A 25,172-nucleotide genomic window follows, 5' to 3' on the forward strand; every position below is an offset into this window, starting at 1 on the left:
ACTGTGAGTCAATTAAACCTCTTTCCTTTATAAATTACCTAGTCTTGGGTGTTTCTTTATAGCACTGTGAAAATGTGCTAATACATTCCTTTAAGTCTTTATTTGTAGTCCTCCATTTTTATAACAGAGTTGAGATTCTACTCTGCATATGATTTTTCATCCTGCTTTTTCTAACTTCACCTTACATATTTCCACATTATCACCAATTCTTCACAAACATCATACTTTTCTTAGTTTTTAGTTTTTGTTGATGTTTAATTGTGGCAAAATAAATAAAATATAAAATTTATAATCAGTCATTTTTAAGTGTACAGTTCAGTATTGTTAAGTACATTCATATTGTTGGCTAAAAGTACTTGGCTTTATTTTTGGGTTCTCTATTCTGTTCCATCAGTCTAAGTGCCTATTTTTACACCAGTGCTATGCTGTTTCAGTAACTATAGTTTTGTATAAAGTCAGGTAATGTAATGACTCCAGATTTGTTCTTTTTTCTTACTATTGCTTTGGCTATGTGGGCTCTTTTTTTATTCCATATGAATTTTAGGATTGTTTATCCTATGTCCTATGAAAAATGATGATCGTATTTTAATGAGAATTGCATTGAATTTGTAGATTACTTTGGGCAGTACGGGCATTTTCACAATATTGATTCTTCCCTTCCTTGAGTATGGGATGTGTTTCCATTTGTTTGTGTTATCTATGATTTCTTTTACCAGTGTTTTGTAGTTTTCCTCATAGAGATCTTTCACTTCCTTGGTTAAGTATATTTCTAGGTATTTAATTTTTTTTCAGCTGCTGTAAAAGGGACTATTGTTGGTATATAGTAGAGCTACTGATTTGTGTATATTGATTTTTGTGACCCAAAACTTTGTTTTTTATAGCCATTCTAATGGGTATGAGGTGGTATTTTCTTGTGGTTTTGATTTGCATTATCCTAATGATTAGTTATGTTGAACATCATTTCATATGTTTTTTAGCTATTTGTATATTTTTTATGGAGAAATGTCTACTCAAGTCCTTTCCATATTTTTAAAATCAAGTTGTTTGGTGTTTTGTTGTTTAATTATAGTATTTTTTAAATTTATTCTGGACATTAACCTCTTATCAGATGTATGATTTGCAAATACTTTATCCCATCTAATAAGTTGCCTTTTCACTCTGCTGATTCTATCCTTTGATTCACAAAAGTTTTATTTCAGTTTGTTTTTTCAACCTTTATTTTATATTTGGGAGTACATGTGCAAGTTTCTATATTGCATGATGCTGAGACTTGGGGTACAAATGAATCTGTCACCCAGATAGTGAGCATAGTACCCAATAAGTAGCTTTTTTCAACCTTGCTCCCCACTCTCACTCCCTCTTTTGTATTCCCCAAATGCACAGAAGTTTATAATTTTTAAGTAGTCCATTTGTCTATTTTTCCTTTTCTTGCCTGTGTTTCAAGAAATCACTGTCAAATTCAAGATCATGAAGCTTTTCCCTATGTTTTCTTCTTAGAGTTTCATAGCTTTAGCTCTTACATTTAGATCTTTGATCCATTGTGAGTTTATTTTAGCATATGGTGTAACATAAGGGTCCAACTTAACTCTTTTGCATGTGGATATTCAGTTTTTCCAACGACGTTTCTTATAAAGATTGTCCTCACATCAAAAGCTTGGCCTACAAAAGGAAAAACAAATAAATGCCACTACATCAAACTATCAAGTTTCTGCAGCACAAAGGGAATAGTCAACAAAATGAAAAGGCAACCTATGGATTGGAAAAAATATTTGCAAACCATGTATCTGATTAGGAGTTAATATCCAAAATTAAAAAGAACTCATACAACTCAATAGCAAGAAAATATATAACCTGATTTAAAAATGGACGAAGGACCAGAGTAGACATTTCTCAAAAGAAAACATGCAAATAGCTAAAAGGCAAATGAAAAATACTCAATATCACTCATAATTATGGAAATACAAATCAAAACTGCTCTGATATATTACCTCATACCTGCTAAGATAGCTGTTATCAAAAAGAAACCCTAACACATGTTAGCAAGAATGTAGAGAAAGGGAAACCCTTGCACACTGTTGGTGGGAATGTAAATTGGTGCATCCATTATGGAAAACAGGATGGAGGGCCCAAAAGAAATTAAAAATAGAATTACTATGTGACCCAGCAATTTCTCTTCTGTGTATATACCCAAAGGAAATGAAATTACCACCTCATAAAGATATCTGCACTCCCTGAGAGATGAAAAATTACCTATTGGGGTACAATGTACACCCTTTGGGTAACAAGTACACTAAAATCTCAGACTTCACTACTATACAGCTCATCCATGTAACCAAAAACAACTTGTACCCATATAGCTTTTTAAATTAAAAAAATTTTAAGTTATCTGTACTTCCATATTTATTGCAGCATTATTAACAATAGCTCAGATGTAGAAACAACCTCGGTGTCTGTCAATGAATGAATGGATAAAGACATTGTGATATTTATGCCCATAATGGAATATTACTCAGCCTTTAAAAAGGAGATCCTGCCATTTACTACAACATGAGTGGACCTGTACAACATTATACTATGTAAAATAAGCCAGACACAGAAAAGAAATATTGTATAATCTCACTTGTATGTGGAATTTTTTTAAATGTCAGATATACAGAAATGGAGAATAAAAAACAGTGGCTACTGTTTTATTCTAGTGGTGGGTGGGAAATGGAAAATGTAAGTCAAAAGATATAAAGTAGCAAGGAAGTCTGATGAACCAGTCTAAAGATCTAATAATGTACAACCTAGGACTATATTGAATAATACTGTATTGTATTAAGGATTTTGCTAAGTGAGTAGATTATAGCTGCTCCTACTTTTGGTCTTGCCATGGGGCAGAGGTGGGAGCGGGTAGAAGAGAAATGGATAACTATGTGAGATGATGGCTATGTTAATTTGTTTCACTATGGTAACCTTTTCCTATGTATATCTGATAATATCATGTTGTAAACCTTAAATATACTCAATAAAATTTGTTTTTTAAAAAAATTGTCCTTTCCCCATGGAATGGTCTTGGTACCCTTGTCGTAGTTCATTTAATGGTTTATTATGAGCTCTTTATTCTATTCCGTGGATTCATATGTCTCTTTTTTTGTTTTTGTTTTTTGAGACGGAGTCTTACTCTGTCACCCAGGCTGGAGTGCAGTGGCACAGTCTCGGCTTACTGCACCCTTGACCTCCTGGGCTCAAGTGATTCTCCCTCCTCAGCCTCCCAAGTATCTGGGACCACAGGTGAGCACCACCACACCCAGCTCATTTTTCTATTTTTGTAGAGACATAGTTTTGCCATGTTGTCTAGGCTGGTCTTGAACTCCTGGGCTCAAGCTGTCAGCCCACCTCAGCCTCCCAAAATGCTGGGAGTACAGATTCCTACCACCACACCTGGCCTACATGTCTAACTTTATGCCAGTTACATACTATTTTGATTACTGTGCTTTTGTAAAAAGTTTTGAAATCAGTAAATATAAGACCTCCAACTTTGTTCTTCTTCAAAATTGTTTTGGCTATTTAGGGTCTCTAGAGATTTCATGTGAATTTTAGGATGAATTTTTCTATTTCTACAAAAAGCACCTTTGGTATTTTGATAGGAATTACATTAACTCTGTAGATCTAATCTTAACAATATTAAGATCTCATCATCTTTACATTATTGTTTAATTCATGAACACAGGATGCCTTTCCATTATTTGTGCCTTCTTTCATTTCTTTCAACAATGTTTAGTGGGTTTCTGTGTTTCACTTGGTTAAGTTTATTCCTAAGTACTTTATTCTTTTTGATGCTGCTGTAAATGGAATTGTTATTTCCTTTTCAGTTTGTTCATTTCTTAACAAATCAGTGGTACGTAGAAATGCAACCGATTTTTGTAGGTTGATTTTGTGTCTCGCAACTTTGCTGAATTCATTTATTAGTTCTCACAGTTTTTTGGTAGAGTCATTAGGGTTCCTACATATAAGACTATGTCATCTCTAAACAGAGCTGGTTTTACTTCTGATTTTCTAATTTAGATGCCTTTTTAATTTTTCCTTACCTAATTGCTCTGGCTGGGACTTCCAGTACTATGCTAAATAGAACTTGTGAAAATGGTATCCTTGCCTTATTCTTGACCTTACAGGGGATGTTTTCGGCCCTTCACCATTGAGTATAATGTTAGTTATAAGCTTTTAACATATGGTGTTGATTACGTTGAGGTAACAAATATATCTTTAATGGCTGCCTAGTGTTTTGTATAAATATGTCTCATCTTACTGAACCAACCTCCTATTGCTATCTATAATTGTTGCCTATTTTAAAAACTAGAAATAATACTTTGATGAACACCTTTGTGCAAAAAATTATTTTCTGAACTTTTAAGTATAATAGTTGATAGTTTTATTCAATAAATATTATTAAGTGGCATCTATGTCATATCGGTCAGTGAACTCGGTTGCAAAAGAGTGATGATGAACAAGATATGACCCTCCCCTGACAGAGTTTCAGCCTACTGGGGGAAACGGATGTGAGAAGCACCCACGTAATTTCTCCAAACGTGGTAAGAGGCAAGATAAGAGAAAGTACAGGTTGCCATGTTAACAAAATGAGAGAGGTTTGTAGAAATCTCAAATAAATCAATCTTGAAGATGAATTAAGAATTAACCAGGCTCTGGAAGAGTGTTGTCAAGTAGAAATACAATGTAAGTCACATATGTCATTTAAAACTGTCTGGTAACCACTTTTAAAACAGTGAAAAGAAATGATTAAATTAATTTTAATAGTATATTTTATTTGATCCAATATATTTATTATATTATTTCAACATATATTCAGTATTTTAAAATTGGATAATTTATATTATTCTTCATACTAAATCTTCAAAATCCCATGTGTTACACTTACATTGCATCTTAATCCGGATCAGCCTACAACTCATGTTCACCAGCACATGTGGCTAGAGACAGCACAGCTGTAGAACTTGAAAACTAATCTCTAATGACAGCAAGCAAATCAGTGGTTGTCAAGGGGGAGGAAAAGATAACCTGCAAAGGGGAATAGAAAAAAAATAAAGTATGATAGAAATATTCTATATTGGTTATCTAACCGTCAGTGTTTTCGTAAGTATGAATATCTCTCAAAATTGTTTTAATGGATGCAGCTTACTATACATAAATTATACTTTGATACATTGATTAGCAGTGAGCCAGACAATAAAGACGAGAATACTACATAGAGCTTTCCCAGCTGGTACTGAATTTTATTCCTCTCTAAGAGAACCTTATTTCCCTGATGGTGTCATCATTTTTAATTGCTTTGCTGATTTGGTAGCTGACTAATGGTATCTTATTGTCTTAACTTACATTTATTTAAAAGTAAATGGGGTTTTTCAGCCTTATTGAACATGTGCATTTTCCCAAGTTATGTCTAGACTTTTTCATATCCTCAAGAAGTCTATAGTAAACATTTGAAAGAAAGGCAGAAAGGAAGAAACACTCCAGTGTCATTTGTTCACTTGTGCATTCATAAGAACCTATAGTATATGTGGCACTATTTAGAACATGAAAAGGCACATGAAATTGATAAAAGTCACTGCTGCAGACCTACAATCTAGTTGAGGAGATACATATATATCTCTCTGTCATTCTCTCTCTCTCTCTTTCTCACACTCTCTCTCATACACACACACAAGACGGAGAAAACAAGTGGGTTAAAGCGGTCACAGATCATATAATAAAGTGTTAAGGAACACAAAGTGAGTGGTGATTTGTTCATCAATCTAAAGAATGGAGGTGTATTGACTATGCTCACCAATGCAGTCTGATTCTACGTTCCCATCTCTCCCTACTCCTGTTACCACCTCTCTCAACATCCCAACATGTCAGAAAATGTGACACATTAGTCACGTGGTCAGACGTGATTGGCAGTTCTTGGGAACTCCACTGGGTATGTTCTGTTGGTCGTTGTAATATCCATTCCTCCACCTGGTTCTCATTTCAGTAAACTGAAACCTCAGCTGTCACTACAAGATCACCTTAACATTCTTGAAGAGAATACTCGGAGGTTGCTGCCCCTTCCACCTCTGGAAAATCTGAAAAGTGAAGGCCAGACAGACAAGGACAAGGAGCACATTCAAGTATGCACTAGTGAGGCCTAAGCAGAATGAAAATCTGCAGTGGGACCTTACTTTCTCACCCCAGCCTGAGACTTACACACATGTATTTGATTTCAGTTTCTCTATGAACGATCCATGGATGCCCTAGGAAAACTTCTGAAGACCATGATGTGGGATAATGTGAATGCAGAGGACTGTCAGGAAATGTTTAATGTGAGTAGAGCCTCTACTCAAACTGATTCTCATTCTCCCTAACCTGTTCTTCAACGTTCACTCCAAACTCTACTGCATTTTCCTCACATGAAGACATCCAGCTGGACCCACCCACACCCCACATACAGCCATCTACTTAAAAATTGTGGGGAGGCGAGCACCCTGTTACAGAAGAGGCAGAGACAGAAAGAGAGAATATGAAACTAGATGAATATGAAGAATACTAAAGAAAGAACATGTATTCTTTGACCAACAGCTTCTCCGAATGTGGCTTGTTTCACAAAAAGAGTGGGAAAGAGAAAGAGCCTTCCAGATCACCGCGAAAGTGCTGACAAATGATATTGTGGTAAGTAATCCCCTGGAATGAATAGACTTTATTGCTTGTGAACAGCAGGGATCTCTGAGACGTCTGGAATCCAAAACTCCTGCATGGTGGATCTTGCATCTCAGAGCAAAGTGCTTTTTGAAGTATTTTTGGAGAGAGCTCTAACTTCAGAGTGCAGCTCACACATACAAATTGAGCTATTGGGTTGTCTTTACATGCATGCTTACTTTTCCACTGCCCTTAAAAATAGGCATCTTTTAGGAGAAAGTGCAAGATCAGATTTCATTCCAAGGACCTGCAGAGAGAAAGTAAGAGACTTGAGATCCAGTGTTGGGAATATCCTGGGATATGACCAAGCTACCTCATCACAACAGGGTGCCTCCTTTATCCTGCAGGCACCAGAGAACTTTAAAATTGGTTCACTGCTTGGACTCCTGGCTCCTCACTCCTGTGATACCCTGCCCACCATCCGTCAGGCGGCTGCTAGCTCAACTATTGGTCTGTTCTATATAAAAGGTGAGGGAAAGGTGGGGAGCCCACAAATGAAGAAAAGAAACCCATCTTCTTTTATTCTCAGCTTTTCTCCTATGCACCTATGTCTCTCTCCTTTCTCCCCTCTCCTGTCTCTTCTTTCCTCATTTTCCTCCTTTTCTCCTCTTCTCTCCCCTCCCCATCTCTCTCTCAGTCTGTCTCTGTCTCTCTGTCTCTCTCTCTCTCTGTTCCTCCTTCCCTCTCCAGTTCAGCAATTTCTGTTTTAATACCTTAATTATATCACAGAATCTGTCTCCTAGATCTGAAACAAGTATTTCTTTCCTCAGTGGCTCTGTTTTCCCATTTTTTAAAATAGAGATAATAACACCAAAGCATTATAAAGATCCATTAAAGTAGGTAAAATGTTTTGAGAGTCTCCGATTTAAATCACTAAGCAATTGGGCATATTAGCAATGCTTCCTCTATCACATGGTTTTCTTCAGGAGAAAATTGCAGTATTATCATGGTACTAAGTGCCTTTCAAAGCTCTCCAAGAGACAGAACATTGTGGAAATTTTCAGAGCAGGAGCTCCTCCTGCTCTCCAAGTACATGTGAATAACTGTCAATACCACAGATATTAGGAATTTTTAAACCTCCGTCTCAGGCTGAAACCAACAATCAGGGCTTCCTGTCCAGGTTAATTGAGTCCATGTTTCATCAAGGATAGCTCAACATTGTGTGTGTGCAGTTCTGCAGAGCAGGCGCGGCCAGAAACAGTCTAGACTTAATGTCATCTCATGCCTGCCTGTGTTCCACACATCATTCTTTTAGGTATTCAAAATATTTGTTGAGTGCCTTTCCATGTGTCAGGCACTGTTCTAATGCTGGGGACACAGAGATATTACAGTTCCAATATTCACATTTTATAAGTGTGTTAAAGCCAAAAGGTAGGATTTGGTTAGGGGGAGAGAGATAGTCAGTCAAAAGAAAAGAAAAAACTCTTCAGCAGAATCAAAGTAGGTATGAAAGTCCTTTGGGATATAGGAAGATAATTAATTAAGGATATATGTTTTTACCAAGTCAGGAAAAAAGCAGAATTAAGGAAGTGAGAACTAAAGAACCATTCCAGGCTGGGCGTGGTGGTTCACCCTGTAATCCCAGCACTTTGGGAGCCCAAAGTCTGTGGGTCACTTGAGGTCAGGAGTTCAAGACCAGCCTGGCCAACATGGTGAAACCCCATCATCTACCAAAAATACAAAAAAGTAGCCAGAAGTGGTGGTGGATGCCTGTGATCCCAGCTACTTGGGAGGCTGAGGCAAGAGAATCACTTGAACCTGGAAAGCAGAGGTTGCAGTGAGCCAAGATCGTACCTGTGCACTCCAGCCTGGGAGACTGTCTCAAAAAAACCAAAACAAAACAAAACAAAAACCATTACAGTAATAACAGAAATATGCCAGTAGGGAACTCATAGGAAGAAAGGAATTTGGATTCTATTATTGTTCTACCTATTTTTCCTTTAGCCTACTTCATTTTCCTAAAATATGAAAAATTCAGGTCCTCAAACACTCTTTGTTAATAAAACTCCCATACTTTGTAATTTACATTGACATTTTCCCTGATGGACCAAACAAGCATGGTGGAGAGAAAGAACATGTACTACTAAAATACCTACTAGACACAAGTAACAAGTGTGATGCTAAATTAAATACCCATCGATACTCATGGACATTTCTCACTTAGTTTTGAAAGGGGAGAATCTGAAATTAAGAAGTTTCCAGTTACTTGGACCACTGAAAGTAGAGTATCTGGGTTTTGAGCTCAGGCGCATCTGACTTCAAAGTCCACATGTATTGCACTGGGCTAGGCTGCCTTCCGTAGAATGGTTCATGTGTTAGTTTCCATGATTAATATACATTCAAATAACAAACAAAATCTTTATTGGTTAGGCCTGCATTTACAAATTGATATCAACAATCACTTACACAGTTGCTGATGTAAACTTCTCATTACAATAGTTACTTTTCAGTTTCCCCGATGAGGGAGCTCACTGAAGAATAGAAATCCAAGAGAGATAGCAGCATAGCAGAGTAGTTGGAGCCTGGGCATTTGTGTCAGACAGACCAGGGCTCAAATTCAGACTCTCCTATTTTTATTCACCATGTGCCTTGGGCCATATCTTCACAGCTCTGTTCCCACCTTCTCATCTGCAAAACCAAGAAGGGAATAGGAGAGTCTACCTCAGATAATGCTTATGAGTAATAAATGAGATCGTTGTATGCAGAGTGTTTGCATGGTGCCCAGCATGTAGAAACCCCTCAGTATGTGTTAGCGCTTATGTTCACCTTCTCATCAGACAGCAGCTAATTTAGAGTCATATCAAAATGTAGCCAGCCTCGTCAACCCCTATCAGGTCTTTGAATGCTTAAACATTTCTCCCTTTGTTGATTTTAGGCATTCACCTGGAAGTGGAAAGACTGCAGCGTTTGCAGGAAGGGCTGGAAAGTGATGATGTGCAGGTTCAGATCAAGATTTCTTCTAAAATAGCTAAGGTAATAAATATGGAGGAGTGGCCAGTGGATATAAAGATTCTGGATTGATTTCCAAATGGGTAAGCTACATACTCCCCACTGCAAAGGAAGATAGATATTCAAGCTGGTTGAAGGACTCATGGTCCTGTCATTTTCTAACTCTGAGTACACATGCCTAGTCAACACTCACTACTGATCATTTCATATGGTGGGAAACTTTGTAGACCAAGTGTTCTTCCCCAGAATGTGGGATGCTGTGGGTTGGAGTGGAAGGAACAAGAGCTTTGGAGTTAATCAGATGCACTCTGTGTGCACTGATTGAAGTTCAGTCTCCTCATCCTCAAGAAACAAAAACAAAAGACCATTTTGTAGTTGTTGTGAGGACTGGCCAATCAATTCAATCACTCATTCAGTCATGCATTCACTTACCTCCCTTCTCCTGAGCACCTACCATATGCAAAGCTCTATTCTAGGCACTAAGAAAGCAGAAAATACAATTCCTGTTTCGCTGAGCTTGCATCTTAGTTAAGGAAATCCAAAAAATAAACATCAGATAATGATAACCAAGAAAAATAAAGTCAAGAAAGGGAATAAAGAATAGGTATGAAGTGATCCTCTGGAGAAGGACACCCTGAAAGAGATAATCATGGAAATATCTGGAAAAGAGAATTCCAGGCAGAGGGAAAAGAGCAAGTGCAAAGCCCCTGAAGTATAGAAAGAGGGAGTAATGAGATCCAAAAGATAACCAGAGGCTGATCCAAGGGCCTTCTGAGCCTTTTTAAGGAACTTTTTTTTTGCTCTATTTGAAATCAAAAGCCAGTGGAGGGTTCTGAGAAGAGTCAGGCCACTACACATAATTATGCCAATTTTGAAATGCAAAAAGGCACCCTCATGTGTGACAACATCACTCATAATGTAGACATTACAGATTTATATTGATGTTAATGGCAATTTTCCACAGGTGGCAGTAAAGGATCCAGCAAAATCAGTACGTTATGACAATATACTTAAAGAGAGAAGTGAAATATCTTGAGGACGGGGCTCATATTCCTAGTGTGCAAATGCCTCTTCTAGGCTAAGAGTGGTTCTGAGAGGAAAAACACAACAAGACTTACATTTCTGAAGGGCCACTCTGGCAGCTATGTGGAGACTTGAATGTAGACTGTTAAGAGCAAAATTAGGGAAGTCAGTTTGGAGGAAACTGCAAGACTCCAGCTATCAAATGAGGCAATTGGGACCAAGGAAGGTGGCTGTAGCAGAGACACGAGTAGTTGATCAGCAAATGACAGAGAAGCCATTTGGGGGACAGGAAGGGAACATATGTCAAATGCCTTAAAAGGGGCCCGACACATAATAGGTGCTCAAAAACATGAGCTCCCTTCTTTCCTTTGCTCCTGAATCAACATCCAACCCACTGTGAGACAAAACAGCTAATCATGAAGCTTGGACAACAGACAAGCATTTGGAGTTACATAGAATGGTAGCCATGGCATAGTCCTTTGATCTTAGAACCATAATAACTCAGCGAATGGCTTGGATGTGCAAATATTCAAGGAAAGGAGCTCATATCTTCACAATATCATCCGGCCACTTAATGCAAGGGGAAGACCACTGTAAATAGGAACTTTCTCAGGTCTACAAACTCATAATCATTACCATTTTGCTTAGTTAATTCCCCAGATAATGATCCTGGAACTCATTCAAACACCAGCTTTTCACCTGCCCTCCCACTCCTTTTTCATTAATGCACACACACAGACATACACACTCAAATTCACACACTGCTATCAACCAAGCATTCTGTATAGTGCTTGCACCTAGAGATAACAATTGCAAAGTTCTTCCATTTTATTGACCTTTTATGGACTGTTCTTAATATTGAAATATGGAAGAGCAAGAAACAAGGCTCATAATAATCCATACTCCATATGTACATTGTCCACCACCTGACTATTCAGCATGGTAATTAGTACATATTGATAGATTTTCCTGAATTCTCAAGGTTTAGGTATTATGTGGCAGATTCAAGACATGTTTCTATGATATATGAATGTATGTAAAAGGAATTTATAATGTATATATTGCTATATAAGCATTCTACATTATTTTTCCCTATGTAGTATGCTATAACTTTAGGCTTGGAGAGGAAATTGCCTTAGCAGGCTTAGGATTCAATAAATATGAAATGATAAAAAGACAACTCCATGGAAAGTTTGCTTAGTAATAACAGGTCATGTCTATGCCCTGTTCTAGTATTTTCTCTAGTTTCTGGGGCCTCAGTCAAAACTGTTGAAAAGTTCAGTGGCTTCTAATACCCTAAAACAAACCATAACAGCATGTTGTAAGTATCTAGATATAAAATGGGGTGGTTGATTACATGAATCTTTCTGGGTGCATTTTCAGATTGTCAGTAAATTCATCCCAAATGAAGAAATTCTGATGTTCTTAGAGGAAATGCTGGATGGTCTGGAGAGCCTCAACCCCACATGCACAAAGGCCTGTGGCATATGGATGATCACTGTCCTGAAGGAGCAGGGAGCTGCTCTGGAAGATCAGGTGAACTGATAGCCAGTTTTACAACTGAGCAGAATTCTATCACTTCTAAAATGCCAAGTCAGCCACTGCCTCTGTTTGTCCACTGATGGGCGGCATGCAAAGGCTTGCACAGCCTCAAGAGGCCTCATTAGAGACCCACATTGTGTGTTTAACAACAAGGCTCATGTTGAGGTCCTGTCTCAATTGCGTCTCTTGTCTTTTAATATAAAAGCTTTTCAAACTGTCTCACTCTGGCTAGAGGAAGCATCTTTGAAACAAGGCCATTTGGATGATTGAAAACTGGGTTGTTAGAGCTGTAAGGATAAGAGTGACCATGTGGATGCCTTAGAGACAACCACCAAGGGCAGGAGTTTCTAATTTCACTGCTACTCTTCAGGCTTTTCTCCCACACCCCATAGTGTTTATTGTCTGATAACCATTGGACTGGGGAAAGTCCTCAATTCTTCTTCCCAACTGGAGAGTTAAGCAGAGTGAACAAGATTTAAATTCAGGAAGCTTGGTTAAGAGCTCCAAGTGGAGATACCTCTCTTTTCTCTTCTGAAGTCAAAAATAGAATACAAGTTATTCAAACATTAATAAGAAGAGAAAAATGGGCTGAGTGAGGTGGCTAACACCTGTAATCCCAGTACTTTGGGAAGCCAAGGCAGGTGGATCACTTGAGGACAGGAGTTTGAGACCAGCCTGAGCAACATGGAGAAACCTTGTCTCTACTAAAAATACAAAAATTAGCTGGGCATAGTGACAGGTGCCTGTAATCCCAGCTACTTGGGAGGCTGAGGCAGGAGAATCACTTGAACCAGGGAGGCACAGGTTGTAGTGAGCTGAGATTGTGCTACTGCTCTCCAGTCTGGACAACAGAGCAAGACTCTGTCTCAAAAAAAAAAAAAAAAAAAAAATCTTTACCTAAATGAAAGCAATTCAAAGGGAGTAAGAGAAAGAAGTTCTTGTCCCTATGGTCCAGTCAACTACTCTCAATTTAAAGACTCTCCAAAGCACAGCTTTTGTGTCAAGGGCATTGAAAATTTCTTCTGTGCTGATTACTTTTCAATAAGTCTTTTTGAAAATATTTATTGAGTATATACTACGTGGTAGGCACTGGACAGCCAAAATTGATAAATTGATAAATGTGGAATGTCCATATATTTGAGTGTATAGCATAAAGAGTTGTTCACACAGTAGGCAAAGGCTTACAATAGGGACCTAAATACTCTCCAACCATCATTGAGCTGGGAATCTGTGGTAATCATAAAGGGGGGCTATTTATAACTAAGGAGTTGTAATTCAGAGAAAATATATTTTAAATTAATGTCTAACTTAAATGTCTATCCAAAATAAGAGAGAGAAATGTCTACTAGAAGCAAAGTTACTTTAGCATAGATATATGCGTTTGTCCATGTCAAAAATCCAAATGTGTGATATCATTCCCTACTGCCCACAGATTAACATCCAAATCCATAAAGGTGGCATTCAGTACTCTGAGATCTGGGTTCATCTTTTCTATAAAGTCATCTTCCTTTTATTACCCTTGTTCTCTCTACACTCCAGCCTGGACCATTCTCCTACACTAGGAATCTCAGCATTTTCTTATGCCCATGTTCCCATGATTTTTTAAAAAATAGATTTTTTAGAGCAGTTTTAGGTTCACAGCAAAATTAAGCACAGTTCCCATCTACCCACTCCCCTTACATGCACACAGCCTCCCGACTATCAGTATCTCCCGCCAGAGTAGATTTCTTATGATCCGTAAACCTACAATTACACATCATTATCACCCAAAGTCCACAGGTCCATGGACTTTAGGGTTTAGGGTTCACTCCTGGTGTTGTACAGTCATGGGTTTGACAAATGTGTAATGACATGTATCCACCAGTATAAGATCATACAGAGTGGTTGCACTGCCCTAAAAATCCTCTGTGCTCCACCTATTCTCATGTCTTTTAACTTCACATCTTTATCTGTTTTTCTTCTTTCTGACAAGGATGCCCTTCCCCACCATCTGTCTCCACCTTGCCTTTTGAAATTGCTACAAATGCTTCAAGACCCAAACCAAATGGCCCTCCAATGTGAATCAGTTCCTCCTGGATTCTGGTTGTATGCACCTCATGTATACCATTTGCCATAGACTGCCTTGAAGTACAGGACTTTAGGTCTATGATTGATATTTTTTATTGGATCACTCACTCATTTTGCAAAAGGGGTACATCTTTTTCATCTTTGGTAAATTGCAACAATGGCAAACACAGCAACTGTCATAATACACTCTTTCACAAGATGTTTCCTAAATTGAATCAGGAATAAATACCCAATTCATGAATAATCCTCCTGAGTGAGAAATAGGCCACATGTGAAATCAATTATTATTTTTAACATTACTTAGAATTCATCAACTGCCCACCCACGACAGGTACCTGTTCTGAGTCATTCACATAGAGGGAAAATGGCAACTTAATGTTTGACTTCGCTTTTTTCTCTTTAGCTATTGGAGATCTTAAGCACAATTTACCATCACATGCCAGTCCTCAGACAAAAAGAAGAAAGTTTTCAGTTCATGCTAGAAGCCATCTCCCAGATAGCCAGCTTTCACATGGAAACAGTTGTTGACAACCTTTTACAGAAGCCTCTGCCCTTTGACAGGTAGATTCTTATTGAACTGATTCCTTCTCCTAGAGAAGGCCACTCTGAAAGGCCTTGGGGAGGGATTTATGGTTTGAGAGCAAGATAGCAAACAAAGGCTGAAAATAGCTCATCTGAATAACAATTTAACAATTGGTATTTGAATCACAAATGAGGTTTTTCCAAGTGCTTTTCATATATATAAGATATATATGTATTGCATAATAATATTTTTAACCATATGCCATAGGAATAAGAGAATATTAAAAAGTGAATATTCTCCTCTTTCTGGTGGCCTAGAATGCACCTACGTGAGAGGTTCCCATCTTAGTGGACTTTAACAAAGTTCTGTAACCCAAGGCTAGGTTGCTGAATTGTTATGTAAAACATCTTTCTTATCCCCAGGCATGGCAGCATGTCCATCTGCCCTTGAAATTGTGATTAGTCATAATGTGATTTTAGAGTGAGTCAGATGGAGAAGCTTAGAGCCTGAGGGGTTGTGCCTTATCTACCAATTTCCTGCTTTGCCACCCTAGGGACACAAAGACATTGTGGAAGGCGCTGGCTGAAAAGCCAGCCTCCAGTGGGAAACTCTTGCAAGCCTTAATAGACAAACTGGAGACCGAGTTAGAAGATGACATCGCCAGGGTTGAGGCAATTTCAGTGAGTTGGACAGCCTGAACCCATCACTTGCCTGAGACTGCGCCATCCTCTATGATCTATCCCCACCTGGAGCTTGGTGCTCTCACATTAATGACACCTCCTTCTCTCATACCCTAACTTTATTCAGTTTATAGTTATGGCTGTACTTTTGTCTGTGGCTGATCATTTTTAGAAGCAAATTTCTCATCAACCCCCACCCCCAAAATCTATGTATCTATATTTCTAGATTAGTCTAGAAGATATCCGAAGGACCCTTTTTTGTCGAAAAACCCCAGTGCTGAAAACATTTTATTTTACATGACTAGTATCCCCTGGCAGTCACAGGACTGACATGGCAGTCCCTGAGTTGAGAAATTTCCAGACAAGAAACCCTCCCATTTCTATGTGTTTTTACTGGTGGAGAAAACAAAGTTGAACATCAGCCCAGACAGAAGATGGTGTTGGAGGAGATGAGACGGCCTGACCAAGAGGCCCTTTCTCCTCTCAGGTGGCCTGTGCTATGTATGAAGTGATCTCAATAGGCACCTCTGTCACCGGCTTGTATTCAGAGCTGTTCACCCTCCTCCTGAAGCTGGTTAGCTGCACACTGGGCCAGAAGATGCCCACGTCTTCCTGGAGCCGCAGGCGGCATGTGATGCAGCAGGGAGAACAGCAGCAGATCCCAGACCCCTGCAGGTAAACGGCCAATCAGGAAGCATCTTCCACAGAGGTCCCAATCCCAGACTCCAGGAGCAGCATTGCAGAAGTCAGGGTCTGCCCTTTCTGTCATAACATCCATTGTCCATGAAGAAACAAGGCTCTACTGTCCCTAAGCCATGACACCATAGTTCTTCTTGAGCCAGTATCCAGTGTAGCTACACAGAATAGTCACTTAAAGAATGAGGGTCTATGCTTTCTTTCCTAGAGGAACTACTGTATTATCTTTGGTTTCTATCATTGAGATCTTCCTAAAGAGGCTGGACTCTTGTGATCTTCAAGTCTACCAGGGAAAGAAGAAAAATAAAAATAAATACCATATTTCATAAATTCTGAGACTTCAGCAATTGAAAAAAAGCATTTTTGCATACCATTGAGAAAACAGAAAAGGACTCCAAAGTAAGCAGTGAATCAATGCTTTCTTAAACTTTAAAATTTTTATTCTGTACTTATCAAAAGAACTCTTTTAGGATTATGAGGTATAAATTTTCATTTTATATCACATCATTCTGTTTCCTTGCTTTTTGCAGAACTTTTCATTCCAATGTAAAATTATAGTGCAACATTTTTAAAGACATTTTAAACACCATTTAGATTCAACACATGTATTAGGTTGGTGCAAAAGTAATTGCTGATTTTACTATTAAAAGTAATAGTTCCAATAATACATGTAACTTTACTAAAATGATGGTAATATAAAGAGCTATACCTTAACAGGCAACAGATGTGAATGCACAGACAATAGCAACTACGTCACAAGTACTGTCTGGCCAAGAACAATTGTAACACACATCTACTGCAGGATGCATCCTGATTTTAGAGATGCTGTTTTAGAATCAGTGAAATATGGTATTTTTCACTTTTTATTCTTATGGCTTATTTTTTCTCATGGGGGGAGTGTTGACAAGATTTTGTGGCATTACTTACTGACCCACGTCATCTGAATGTCCCCAAGGATCCTAAGGCTAAAATGTGAGCATAGGGCTGCCTGTTTTTCCCTTATACAACATCCCCTAGTCCAGCGGTGGGAAAGCATTGTGAGGAGTGGGAAGGTAAACTTGGGAATTTGCAATTCCCTATAAGGGTTGACTTAGTTTTGTAACGCTGACTGTCTTCTTTAGGCTTTCAACTGCTACTCTAAGATGTTTGCAAGCCCAAGCCATGAGAGAAGGCCTTGCAAAGGAATCTGATGAGGGGGACAACTTATGGACTCTCCTCAGCAGTCCTAGTACACATCACATAGGCGTATGTTCACTGGCCAGGTAATGTGCAGACTTTCTAGAACCAGATACAAAGAAGAAAACAAAAAACAAAAACAAACAAACAAACAAAAACAGAAAAAAAAAAACATGCAATACAGGCAACTTCACTGAGCATAATGATTCACTTAGGACTAATAGTCGAAGGAGGACAAACAGGGAAGAAGGAAAAGGGAGTGGGAAGAGACGGTAAGATCAGCCCCACACACACCACTCACCTCAAGAAACATGATTCAGGTGAACATCTTTAGACAAACTATACTTATTTTTTGAAAGAAATATTTAATATTCACATACCTAGAATTCTGTTGAACATTTTCTTAATCAGCCTTTCAAAAAAAATTTTTTTTTTAATTTCATTAGGTTTTGGGGGAACAGGTCATGTTTGATTACATGAATAAGTTCTTTAGTGATGATTTCTGAGATTTTGGTGCACCCATCACCTGAGGAGTGTACACTGTACCCAATGTGTAGTCTTTTATCCTTCACCCCACTCCTGCTCCTTCCCCCAAACCCCCAAAGTCCAATGTATCATTCTTATGTCTTTGCATCCTAATAGCTTAGCTCCCACATATGAGACAGAACATACAACGTTTGCTTTTCCATTCCTGAGTTACTTCACATAGAATAATAGTCTCCAGTTCCATCTGGGTTGCTGTGAATGCCATTATTTCACTCCTTTTTATGGCTGAGTAGTATTTCATTATATATATATATATATATATATATATATATATATATATATATATATGCACACCACATTTTCTTTATCCACTCATTGATTAATGGGCATTTGGACTGGTTTTATATTTTTGCAATTGCAAATTGTGCTGCTGTAAACATGCGTGTGCAAGTATCTTTTTTGTATAATGACTTCTTTTCCTCTGGGTAGATATACCTAGTAGTGGGATTGCTAGATCAACCGGTAGATCTACTTTTAGTTCTTTAAGAAGCTCCACTGTTCCATAGTGGTTGTACTAGTTTGCATTCCCACCAACAGTGAAAAAGTGTTCTCTTTTTATGGCATCCATGCCAACATCTTTTTTTTTTTTTTTTTTTTTTTTTATTATGGCCATTCTTACAGGAATGAGGTGGTATCGCATTGTGGTTTTGATTTGCATTTCCCTGATCATTAGTGATGTTGAGCATTTTTCCATATGTTTGTTGGCCATTTGTATATCTTCTTTTGAGAATTATCTATTCATGTCCTTAGCCTGCTTTTTGATGGGATTTCAAACTACATTTAAATTGGACAGTTGGATAGGTCATTTTAAAATTTGAGCCCTGGTGGGCTTTCATCAAGTGTCTCTCTCTCTCTCTCTCTCTCTCTTTTTTTTTTTTTTTTTTTTTTTTTTTTTTTTTTTTGAGACAAGAGTCTTGCTCTTCGCCCAGGCTGGAGTGTGTAGTGGGGCAATCTCAGCTGACTGCAACCTCTGCCTCCCAGGTTCAAACAATTCTCCTGCCTCAGCCTCCTGAGTTGCTGGGACTACAGGCGCACATCACCATGTCTGGCTAATTTTTTGTATTTTAGTAGAGACGCGGTTTCACCGCGTTGCCCAGGCTGGTCTCGAACTTCTGAGCTCAGGCAATCCACCTGCCTCAGCCTCCCAAAGTGCTAGGATTTCAGGCATGAGCCACCACCCCCAGCCAAGCATTCCGTTTTAGACAAATTACTTGCCTGATGAACAAATAGACTAAGCTTTCCTCCATTGTTTAGAAAAATAAGTCTCTGCTAAAACGTGCATTTTCTAGGAGCATGGCAGTGTGGCAACACGGAGTCATACTGGACATCATGGAACAGCTGCTCTCATCTCTCACCTCCTCCTCGGAGAGCTACCGGATAACCGGCACCGCTTTCTTCTCTGAGGCAAGGGAGAGCAGCCCCCAGAGCACACTCACTGGGTCCCCTTGGGGTATTTCTCTTAGGGTCTGGAGCCCAGTGTGCACTGGAACCAGGGAAGAGAGACTTCAAAGTGGGGGGCTTTAATAGAGGAGAGACCAGCTACTGCCAGAGATATGGTACCTAAGCAGGGGGTGAAAGAGGAAAAATAAACCACCTCACCCACCTCCTGCCCTCTAGTTTGCACAAGACAGAGAAAGGGGGACAATACATCTGTGAGGGATGAAACAAAGCATTGTAGCACTGATGCTTCAAATTCTGGCCTAAAGACTATTCCAGCCAATCCAGAGAAGGAAAACTTTCAGTCATTCCTGTTTTCCCTGCCCCGTTTTCCATTGAGACTAGACATCTCTTATGCAGGTAACCGGGTTCACAGCGCCACCTAAGCCTGACCTGTGCGCTGCTCAAATCTAGAGCTCAGCCTCAGCAAGACTTGCTGCTTCCCCAGAGGGCTTCCTCCTCTGCTCCACAAGCAGTGGGGTCCTCTCTTTAATTGTACTTATGATGTCTTTGGCACTCTCCTGAAGTAGGGGGCCACACCCTTAACTAAAGGGGAGGAGTGTGTTGGTTTCAGCTCATGAAGGAGCCAATCCTTTGGAAGCATGGGAATCTGCGAGATGTGCTGATCTTGATGGATCAAAGTGCCTGGGACTCCAACGCCACTCTGAGGCAGATGGCTATCCGAGGGCTCGGCAACACAGCATCTGGGGCTCCTCACAAGGTAAAAGGCATTCTAAGGGGAAAAGGTTCACTTAAGTAGAGTTTTGAAATAATTACTTCCTAACCCACACCTAGTAGTTGCATAAAAATTAATTGGAAATCCAGATACATTGCTGAAGTAGTAGTTCTTGGGTTGAAGTACATGTGACCCTGACAAAATTTCAGTCCTCTTGTCTGAGGACTCCTTCCCTATTCCAGATATGCACAGAACAATTTTGAAGATTAAGAGGTCTTATTTCAAAATAGGTGAAGAAACATAAGCAGTTAATGCTAGAATCTATCATCAGAGGCCTGTATCACCTGGCTCGCACCGAAGTCGTCTGTGAAAGCTTGAAGGCTCTAAAAAAAATCCTGAATCTGCTCACAGACCGAGACGTGAGCTTCTACTTCAAGGAAATAGTGCTGCAAACAAGGACCTTCTTTGAAGATGTAAGTGAGCCTGTTTAGGAATCTTCCCTCCAGAAGTTAAGGAACAGAAAAAGGTTTAGGTAGTGTTCACAGAAGACATTGTCAGTGTCCCACCCATGTTCCTTGACCTGCCCCAGACAGGTCACCTGCACAATCTCCATACAAGCTGATGGCTTCCTGTGTCTCCCTGCCTGAGGGTGCTCTGTGGCTTGGCAGTCATGATTGATCTAAGCTGAGTGAGCCAGAATTGTTGGGGGAAGAAATGCGCTGGGAAGGACCCTCAAACAATAAGAAACAAGAGTTTGTAGATAAATTTCCCGGCTTCCTCACCCCTCAGAAAGATTGAGCTCCACTTGTTCATAACAGTGACACACTCATTAATACTTCCTTTCTTGGCTTTCCTCCCTTTCCTATCTCATTCCCACTCCCCGACCTGCTTCCTGGGTTCACCTCCCAAATAAATTACTTGCACCTAAGTCCTCATCTCAAGGTTGCTTTAGGGGGAAGCATAAATTATGACAGTGCTCAAAGACGAACTAGGACCTGAGTAAAGACAATGTTGCTTCTAACACTATCTTTCCACTTCCAACATTCAGAGACTCATTTTATCTAGGCGTCAGTAAGCTGCAGTCCATGGACCAAATCCCACCCACAGCCTGTTCTTGTAAATAAAATTTTATTGGAACACAGTCATACTCATTGATTACTTATTGTCTATTGCTGCCTTTACACTCCACTAACAGGGTTGATTGGCTGTTACAGAGACCTTAGGATCCACAGAGTTTAAACTATTTACTGTCTGGCCTTTTAGAGAAAAAGTTTGCCTGCTCCATAATCCCAATTTCAAAAAAAGATCAGTGAGCAGTCCTAGGCAGAGGGTAATTTTCCCTTATGCCTTCCAGGAAGCACATTTTAGTATTTATTTTTGGTTATTCATTGCCAGCGATGTAAAAATATTTTTAACCCAAACCTATTACTTTGTAATCTAAATCTGCTTCCTCGTGTGCTACTGTCAAAGGAGATGGAAAACTGCTAGTTGCCTTCTCTAGTGCATTCTTCATAAACATTAAGGCTTTATTCGATTACCTAGTTACCGTACAGTCTGCAGACTTGAGAAGTCTTCATTTCCCTCATTATTCATCATAAATCTAATTTTTCTGCTCATTAAATATTTTGCAAGCCTGTGACTGAGTTGGACCTCTAAATGAGGCTCAAGAAGTATTGAATAGAATCTAAGGAAATATTATCTCTCAAATCGAACCTTTTCCTATTTCTTTGCTTCGTTTTTTTAAAATTTTGCCCTTTCTTCCTGATCTTGACATGCTAACTATATGAACCTCTAGATTTTAGTCTGTAATATATGCCCACAGCATTCTTCAGTTTTGTATTTTTGTGGTTTTTCTTGTGTGTGTGCTAGCCTAAACCTGGCCTTTGAAAATATCTTTCTGCTTGTTTCCAACTACTTCCTCCAATTAACCAATATCACTTTTAGGCCAGGTATGGTGGCTCATGCCTGTAATCCCAGCACTTTGGGAGGCTGAGGCTGATGGATCACTTGAGGTCAGGAGTTTGAGACCAGCCTGGCCAACATGGTGAAACCCCACCTCTAGTTAAAATACAAAAATTAGCCAGGTGTGCTGGTGCGTGCCTGTAATCCCAGCTACTCAAGAGACTGAGACAGGAGAATCGCTTGAACACAGGAGGCAGAGGTTGCAGTGAGCCAAGATCATGCCACTGCACTCCAGCCTGGGCAACAAGAGTGAAACTCTGTCTCCAAAAAAAACAAACAACAACAACAACAACAAAAAAAACCAGCAACTTTTAATTATCTTGTCCTCAAAAATGCTTACTGGGGTAAAAGTAACAATGATATTCTTTTTCTTCATTGCACAGGGCTGAAGTCACTCCTTCAGAACCCCAGCTGTTAAGTTTCCTGGATTGTTGTTGATCTGATAATCATTCTTTTAGATCTGAGCCTCCAGTAAATCACAAGTCCACTTAACAATTTCGTGGTCAAGATAATATTTCTCAGTGTCATCAGAGAAGGATAAAATGTGCTAAAGTCTTACTGGTTGTTAGCTCAGACCTTGCTCATCTCTAATAGGTGTCAACTCCATCATGTTTGCATAAAAGTAAAGTTGGACAAAACTTTGGCTCTTATTTGTTCTCCAGTAATGCCATCTTTACATAAGTATATTTAACTCTATGATCTATTGCCCTGATATTTTTCTGTAGATTAAGCATAGCTCTCTATAATCTCCAAGTTTCCTTTCTTTGGTTCTTTCAATATTTAAATACTTTATTAGACTTTTCAAAACATGGTGACACTTGAATGAAATGACAGAACAGAAAATGTGGCTGCTGCCACATGCTCCGTTCCCTTCTTGCTACTATTCCCTACCCTGTCACCCTGAGCAATTGCTTTTCCCTCTGTGACTCAATGTTCTCAAGCAAACATGAGGACATTGGACTAGACGTTCTCTAATATTTCTCCCAGCACCCAAAACCCTTTTGCCACTTTTTCTTTCAGATTTTTCATCATCCCGATTGGTCGATTTTTCCTGGACCTATCATTAGCTCATTGATTTTGCAAAATTCAAACTTTTTTAACTAGATGCTTCTCTACTTTTCTAGTACCTTGTTTTTGGTTAGCTTTCCCTTTCTAAAGAGATATCTTTTAAAAATATATCCTGACCTTATTCCTAATAAATCTAAAGAATGTGTTTCTACTTTCATTTTCATTATACAAGGTCACATCTGAGCTTTTCCGGCCTTTTCCCAACAAATCATCATTTTTTTAGAAGATCTATATTAACTTTATTGTGGATCTAAATAATATTCTGCTATTCAGGACTGCTTTTTCTTTAATCCCTCTTTGTTCATATGGGTATTTTAAACTGGTTTTCTGGGCCTAAAAGTAAAAAAACTTCCATGAAATTCATCTCGCTTCATTTCTTCCCTGTCGGAACTCTGAAACATAACTCTAACGAGAAAACAGGAGGCCATCTTCCTCCACCACCTTTCTCTTGTTTTCTTTTTTCGTTTTCTTTTTTTTTTTTTTTTGACACAGAGTCCTGCTCCTTCACCACTGGAATTCAGTGGCATGATCTTGGCTCACTGCAGCCTCCTCCTTTCAGATTAAAGCAATTCTTGTGCCTCAGCCTACCAAGTAGCTGTGACTACAGGCACACACCACCAGGACTGGCTAATTTATATATTTTTAGTAGATACAAAGTTTTACCATTTTGGCCAGGCTGGTCTCAAACTCCTGACCTCAAGTGATCCACCCGCATCAGCCTCCCAAAGTGCTGGGATTACAGGCATGAGCCACCGCACCTGGCCTCTCTTGGTTTTCTAAAATCATTGCTTGCCATCCTAGACAAAAAAAAAAAAAAAAAAAAAAGAAAGTTCCATAACTTCACATACTCAAGAGTAGAGCTAGGCACTTCTATGTTTAACCTCTCTAAGAACCAAGGCCCAAATTCCCAAACTGCCTGTAATCCCTTTAGAAAATATTTGGTGTCATGGAGAACAGTACTAGGCCTTGGACAATTAAGATTAGAGACCTCATAATTCTAAGTTAGTAACGCAACCAAACTAAGTAAAATACACAACTGGCAGAAGCCCTCCCTGGCTTTGTCTATGAGTACCCCTGTGTATCATTCCTGTGGTCATGCTCACACTTCCCCACTGGCTACTCAAAGACAGAAATCAACTCTCTGGCATCACATAAACCCCAGACCCAGGGTTTTTTTCAACTCATGTAGTGTGGAGAGAAAGCTTCGGGAAAGAAAACGAGTTCTTGGAACATTTAGAGGCTGTGACTATGATGGACCAGTGCCTGGGTTCCAGCCTTCTTTTGCTGAAGTGGGAAGGGTGGGATTAGAGCTGAGAGTGTGCTGGCAGGGAATGGCATCTGAGAGGATATTCACCACGACATGCATTCGTCACCACAGGAGCAGGATGATGTGAGATTGACTGCCATCTTCTTATTTGAGGACCTGGCATCCCTAACAGGAAGAAGGTGGAAGATTTTTTTTGCTGAAGAAATAAAAAAGAGCCTGATCTCATTCCTTCTGCACCTTTGGGATCCCAACCCCAAGATTGGAGTTGTAAGTGCTCTCCACAGACACCTGCACCTCCTGCTCTCCCCATGGCTGAGAAGCACCAATAAACCTGGTCTAGCTGCACCAGAAGCCAGATCTAAAGTGCCAGATCTAAAGTCACCCCTTAGAACTGAATCTGAAAACCTCTTCTCCAATTCTAGGTTCTTCTTGCTGTCTCTTCCCGAGTTTACTCTTCCATCCTTGAAACTGGGAAGGTGCCAGCAATGACTATAAAGCCATTCACACCACTGACTTTTACTGCTTCTTTCCCAGTACTGTTCAGCATTTTTTCCCTTCTGGAAGGAGATCCTAATGTTCTGGACTGTGATGCAGAAAACTCTTGTTTTCCAGGCTTGCCGTGATGTCTTGATGGTCTGCATTCCCTTTTTGGGCCTCCAGGAACTCTACGGGGTATTAGACCATCTCCTTGATCAGGATCTACCAAGGGTCAGGGATTTCTATAGGCAATTCTGTGTGAAACTGGTGAGTGTCCAATAGATGCCGCCTCCAAAACAGGCAGGACAAGGGTCTAGATAAATCCTAGAAGGGCAAACAATGTAGCAAGGAATCTCTGGCCAGAGCCAGAAC

General features: G+C 39.4%; 1 protein-coding gene across 1 annotated transcript in view; it reads left to right on the forward strand.

Moving 5' to 3' along the window:
- The window catches only part of LOC105487445 (maestro heat like repeat family member 2B), a 75,107-nt gene that overhangs the window by 47,868 nt on the left and 2,067 nt on the right, over nucleotides 1-25,172 (forward strand). The window contains exons 25-39 of the mRNA XM_011750893.2: nucleotides 6,011-6,146; nucleotides 6,243-6,338; nucleotides 6,595-6,684; nucleotides 7,059-7,179; nucleotides 9,587-9,684; nucleotides 12,067-12,219; nucleotides 14,696-14,853; nucleotides 15,369-15,495; nucleotides 15,983-16,170; nucleotides 17,313-17,453; nucleotides 19,203-19,317; nucleotides 19,925-20,071; nucleotides 20,317-20,499; nucleotides 24,435-24,590; nucleotides 24,936-25,067. Of these exons, the coding sequence (XP_011749195.2) occupies nucleotides 6,011-6,146; nucleotides 6,243-6,338; nucleotides 6,595-6,684; nucleotides 7,059-7,179; nucleotides 9,587-9,684; nucleotides 12,067-12,219; nucleotides 14,696-14,853; nucleotides 15,369-15,495; nucleotides 15,983-16,170; nucleotides 17,313-17,453; nucleotides 19,203-19,317; nucleotides 19,925-20,071; nucleotides 20,317-20,499; nucleotides 24,435-24,590; nucleotides 24,936-25,067 (2,041 nt within the window). The remainder of the gene's footprint in view (nucleotides 1-6,010; nucleotides 6,147-6,242; nucleotides 6,339-6,594; nucleotides 6,685-7,058; nucleotides 7,180-9,586; nucleotides 9,685-12,066; nucleotides 12,220-14,695; nucleotides 14,854-15,368; nucleotides 15,496-15,982; nucleotides 16,171-17,312; nucleotides 17,454-19,202; nucleotides 19,318-19,924; nucleotides 20,072-20,316; nucleotides 20,500-24,434; nucleotides 24,591-24,935; nucleotides 25,068-25,172) is intronic.

This window comes from Macaca nemestrina, chromosome 6 (genome assembly GCF_043159975.1).
Source record: "Macaca nemestrina isolate mMacNem1 chromosome 6, mMacNem.hap1, whole genome shotgun sequence".
In the NCBI taxonomy this organism is placed as follows: Eukaryota; Metazoa; Chordata; class Mammalia; order Primates; family Cercopithecidae; genus Macaca; species Macaca nemestrina.